Source organism: Quercus suber, unplaced genomic scaffold (assembly GCF_002906115.3).
Source record: "Quercus suber isolate HL8 unplaced genomic scaffold, Cork oak 2.0 scaffold_641, whole genome shotgun sequence".
Classification (NCBI taxonomy): domain Eukaryota; kingdom Viridiplantae; phylum Streptophyta; class Magnoliopsida; order Fagales; family Fagaceae; genus Quercus; species Quercus suber.
In genome coordinates this window covers 156,888-161,782 of record NW_027070082.1, presented here as the reverse complement: position 1 = coordinate 161,782, position 4,895 = coordinate 156,888, and the positions used below count along the sequence as shown (strand labels likewise).

The window sequence follows — 4,895 nt, the reverse complement described above, 5'->3', positions numbered from 1 at the left end:
AGAGTCAAAATCCCGTATTTATAGTAACTTACTGAGATAGTCAGATGGAAGTTAATTCAGTACTGTGACAGTACTGATGTTGCCAACTTTACTGTTTTCCAAAAGAGAGATTTTTTTTTTTTTCTTTTTTCTCCTCGCAAAATCTACGTATGACTTTAATTTTACGAAATTGCCCTTGCTTTCGGTCGATTTGTCTGGAATCTAGACATTTTTTGTTTCTTTTTAATCGATAAATTCGATTGCCTTGGTCGAACATTGGTCATTGGAGTGAGTATGTTCATGGGAGTATGTTTATGGGAGTGAGGATGTTTCAGTAATTTGGCTTATTAAGATAAAGGGACTTGCTACTTTACGCGCTAGTTCTGTGCAAAGTCAGGCGCAATGCCCATAGAACTTAAGTCTGATTTAGATCATGTACACACTACACAGTCTACACTAGTAAAGTTATTGGAGGAGTGAGCCTCACACTAAAAATGTGCCGTTTAAAAAAGTATATAAATATATATATATATATATATTTTTTTTTTTTTTTTTGAAAGGAAAAAAGTATAGTTTTTAATAATAATTAAACTTAACCAAGTGATTAATTACTCAATGCAATACAAGTATAGAACCATGTAATTAATTGATTTTTTAAATAATTCAATAATTACAATAGGGGAGGAGAGATTTGAACCTTGGCTGTTACAGAAACATTAGAAAGTGCCATAAGGACATAGCCAAGACTATTGCTTTGAGGGGAGAAGGGTGCAGCAAAAATTGTATTCAATGAACAAAATTCTTATTTTTGTGGGGTTTAGGAGAGGTGATGATATTTAGCCTTACTTTTAATTTTTTTAGAGGTTGCTTCTTGGGCTAAAACCTATCACCTATTGCTTTGGATGGAAGTTACTTGTCATAGTTTGACCTCTAAAATGAAGGTACCAAAACAAATTTAACCATTCAATAATAAGAAATATAGTAAAATTAAAAAAAAATATATGAAAATTAAAAATTTCACATATAAAATAGTATTAACCACAAAAGTTGAAAATCATATTTATCATTGTTATATATCCAATATTCTTCTTACTAAAAAAACTAATTAGTGTTGTTAAATTGAAAAGTAAGACAAACAAACACATGGACAAAAAAAAAAAATAACAAGCACTTAAGTGGAAATGTAGCAATTCACTTAAAATTCAAAATCTCAAACTTTGAACTTTGGGTGTATAAAGAACACGTATAAGTCAACATGATTATTTAATATTTATAATTTTTGGGTCAGTTTGCAATTTGAAATGACTAATTTTCAATTTGGGGGGCCAAATATAAATTTTTGTATCTAATATTTTATATTTAGTATTTCAAGAATAATTTCTCACCTTTTTTTTGAGTAAAAATGTTTTCTCACTTCAAGTTATAGTAAGTCCTATTAATTAAGAGAAATGTTGCGGGATTACGTCCACAATATTTTCATAATAAATTCTATGTGGCAAGTTGTTACCGGTTATTACCAGTAGGCAAGAAAGTAATTCTAGTAGTAGATTCAAATTAAAACTTGTTACTTAGAATTTGTTGCGAAAATATTGTGAGAATATTGTGAGAGTGTTGTGAACATAACACTTCTCATTAATTAAATTAATAATAGAACCTACCATTCATTAATGCGAGATGAGGGAAAATTACTAGTGGAAAATTGAATAATTATCCTTCCTTAAATATAATTTAAGCTTTTAATGTTAATTGGTTAAATTTAATTGAAATTACTCAATATTAACATTTAACTATACTTTTTCCTTTCAAAAAAAAAAAAAATATATATATATAATATACTTTTTAAACGGCACATTTTTAGTGTGAGGCTCACTCCTCCAATAACTTTACTAGTGTAGACAGTGTAGTGTGTACATGATCTAAAGCAGACTTAAGTTCTATGGGCATTGCGCCTGACTTTGCACAGAACTAGCGCGTAAAGTAGCAAGTCCCTTTATCTTAATAAGCCAAATTACTGAAACATCCTCACTCCCATAAACAACTCCCATGAACATACTCACTCCAATGACCAATGTTCGACCAAGGCTATCAAATTTATCGATTAAAAAGAAACAAAAAATGTCTAGATTCCAGACAAATCGACCGAAAGCAAGGGCAATTTCGTAAAATTAAAGTCATACGTAGATTTTGTGAGGAGAAAAAAGAAAAAAAAAAAATCTCTCTTTTCGAAAACAGTAAAGTTGGCAACATCAGTACTGTCACAGTACTGAATTAACTTCCATCTGACTATCTCAGTAAGTTACTATAAATACGGGATTTTGACTCTCTTCACTCCATAAAACTCAGCACGTCACTAACACCTTTCAACGGCTCGCTTTTATTTTTTCTACTCAGAGCTTCTCTCTCTGAGAAAGAAATAGAGACACAAAGCGCATGACTCGTTTTCAAACGGAAATCTGGAGCAGAAGAAGAACAATGGGGATTTTTCTAGGGTTTCTCTTCTCGGTTTCCTTGTTTCAGGCAAGAAGAAGAGATTTGATGCTTCTCTTCTCATCCTCCTCCTCCTCCTGTTCCTGCTCGATTCTTTGATTTTCTCTCTCTTTCTCTCAACTTTTCCCTGATTTCTCGGTTCCTTCTTTTTCTGTTTCCTTTTCAGGAAAATTACAGTAAAGAAAGTTAATGAATGATTATAAGAAATTCTTGTTTTACATCGTTTAAATATTTTCAAATAATTTTTTAAAAAAGAAAAATCGAAGTGGAAACAGAGCAATTTCTTTCTTACTTACTTTATTTTCTAGTAGTGTTTTCTCAGTAACCAAACGGAGTTTTAAAATTAAATAGTAATAATAATTTGGAAAGTGAATTTTGGCGAGTTATCTTATACATGCATATTTTGTGTGCTCTTCTTTTATATATGTGTGTGTGTGTGTGTAGCTTCACGGAGAACTTGTGTGTCTGATCTTGCTGAATTTGAAAATATATGTATGTGCAGGTCTTATTTACACTATCTATAGTCACTGCAGAGAGGTCTGATACACGGCTTCTTTTGACTCCTTCTGTCACATCAGGGTGATTCTTCTTCTTCTTCTTCATTTTTTTTATTTTAATTAAAAATTTTATATCTATTTTTTTAAAAATGCTAAACTACGAATCATAGTAAGTATTGCAATTGGTATATAAAATTGCTCAGTTTCTAAATGATGTGGTTGCTAATGCTGTTTTGTTTTCACTCAGTGGTGAATATGCTGAAGAATAAGCTTGATTTTGTTGTTTTTTTTTTTTTTTTTTAAATGATTGCAAAATTTATAATATTTAATTTGCTTTGAGTCCTGATTTTTGAAATTCGCAAGATTCGAACTACTTGTTCGTAGCAGTAGCTTTACTATATATGAAGAAAGAATTCGATTTTTGCTTCGTAAAATTGAGATTTTTTAGTTGTTGATGTTGTTTAGGGAAAGGCATTCTGAAGAGTATTGTGCAATGTATGACATCTGTGGACAACGAGAGGATGGCAAATTATTGAACTGTCCATACAGTTCCCCTTCTGTGAAGGTATTTGTTACAATTGTCTCTTTCTTTTTGGTAGAATTGTAAATTTCTATTTTAGATTTTTAGCTCTTCAGCAACAGAAGTTACATCACTAATATTACAACTATTTTTATTATTATTATTGTCGATATTTTATCCTTGTATCTATGTGTGCGTCGAGGAATCAGCCTCTCTAAAATTAGGGGGGTATGACTTCTTTTTTTAAAATCTACATCTAGTGTCTTTTTTTCCCCTCTGAACTTACGGCCTTTTACACACAAAGTTGTGTGTGCATTTTTTTTTTTTAAAATGAAATCATGACTTAAAAAACTGTTACACACAATTTTGTGTGCAGTAGCAGTCTATCTTACTTCTGGGTCTGTTAGTTTTAAGCTTTTGCTGTTATTACCTGACGGTTTTATATTGTTATGCTTCCCAGCCAGATGAGTTGCTTTCATCAAAGATCCAGAGTTTATGTCCTACAATTACTGGAAATGTTTGTTGTACAGAAGCTCAGTTTAATACATTACGGCAACAAGTCCAGCAAGTAAGATTCTTCTTTTGTCTAGTTTGTTTGTTTGTTTGTATTTTAGGCTGAGATTGGCCACTCCTGAATTAGACCAGGCATTATATGATATTGGATGTGATAATTCATATTTTTTACTTGTTTGGGAAAGCCTAATAGTAATTTGTCTTCATAACAATGGCAGTCTTGGTTTTCTGTTTTATTTGTCCAAAGTCTATATTTTGAATAAAAAATATTAATTTCTCTAGATTTATTTTTAAATTTGAAACCAGCAGGCTTATGTTTCACATAAATGGAATTAGAATTGGAAAATGTTCTGTTTTCCTTAGATACATATGAACTGAGTTGACGAATATTTTTCACGTATACTGCACTGATGATTTTTTTTTTTTTTTTCCCTAGTCTATTAATGTTGTTGGTACATGCGCCAACAGTCCACATATTTACTGGTTTCATTATTTATTTAGGACTTGAGTGTGCCTTGCTGAGCTCTTCAGATATTGTTCTTCTTCTTGCACTTTCTTTACAAGATGTCCAGCATCCCTTTAATAATATCCATTATATATGTGTTTTATGTTTATCCTTTCTTGCAGGCGATCCTTTTCTTGTAGGTTGTCCAGCGTGCTTGAGAAACTTCTTAAATCTATTCTGTGAGCTTACCTGCTCTCCAAATCAGAGTTTATTTATCAATGTGACTGCTATTTCCAAGGTCAGGATGCCACTTATCATTCCCTGCAAAAATTGAAGACAGCTCTTGATTTTATCATTCTGTTATGCCCCGATGCAGAACAGGTTCAAAGGGATAGGAAAGGGGAGATAAAGGAATGTAGAATAAGAAAAGAGAAAGTCCCAGGAATCAGCACCA

At 31.6% G+C, this 4,895-nt stretch overlaps 1 protein-coding gene across 1 annotated transcript; it reads left to right on the top strand.

Moving 5' to 3' along the window:
* Positions 1-2,299: 2,299 nt before the first annotated feature.
* LOC136064179 (uncharacterized) lies at positions 2,300-4,117 on the top strand. The gene is made up of 4 exons (XM_065765590.1): positions 2,300-2,496; positions 2,969-3,045; positions 3,429-3,528; positions 3,944-4,117. The coding sequence occupies exons 1-4, from the start codon at positions 2,410-2,412 to the stop codon at positions 4,100-4,102; spliced, it is 423 nt and encodes a 140-aa protein (XP_065621662.1). The 5' UTR covers positions 2,300-2,409; the 3' UTR covers positions 4,103-4,117.
* Positions 4,118-4,895: the final 778 nt, after the last annotated feature.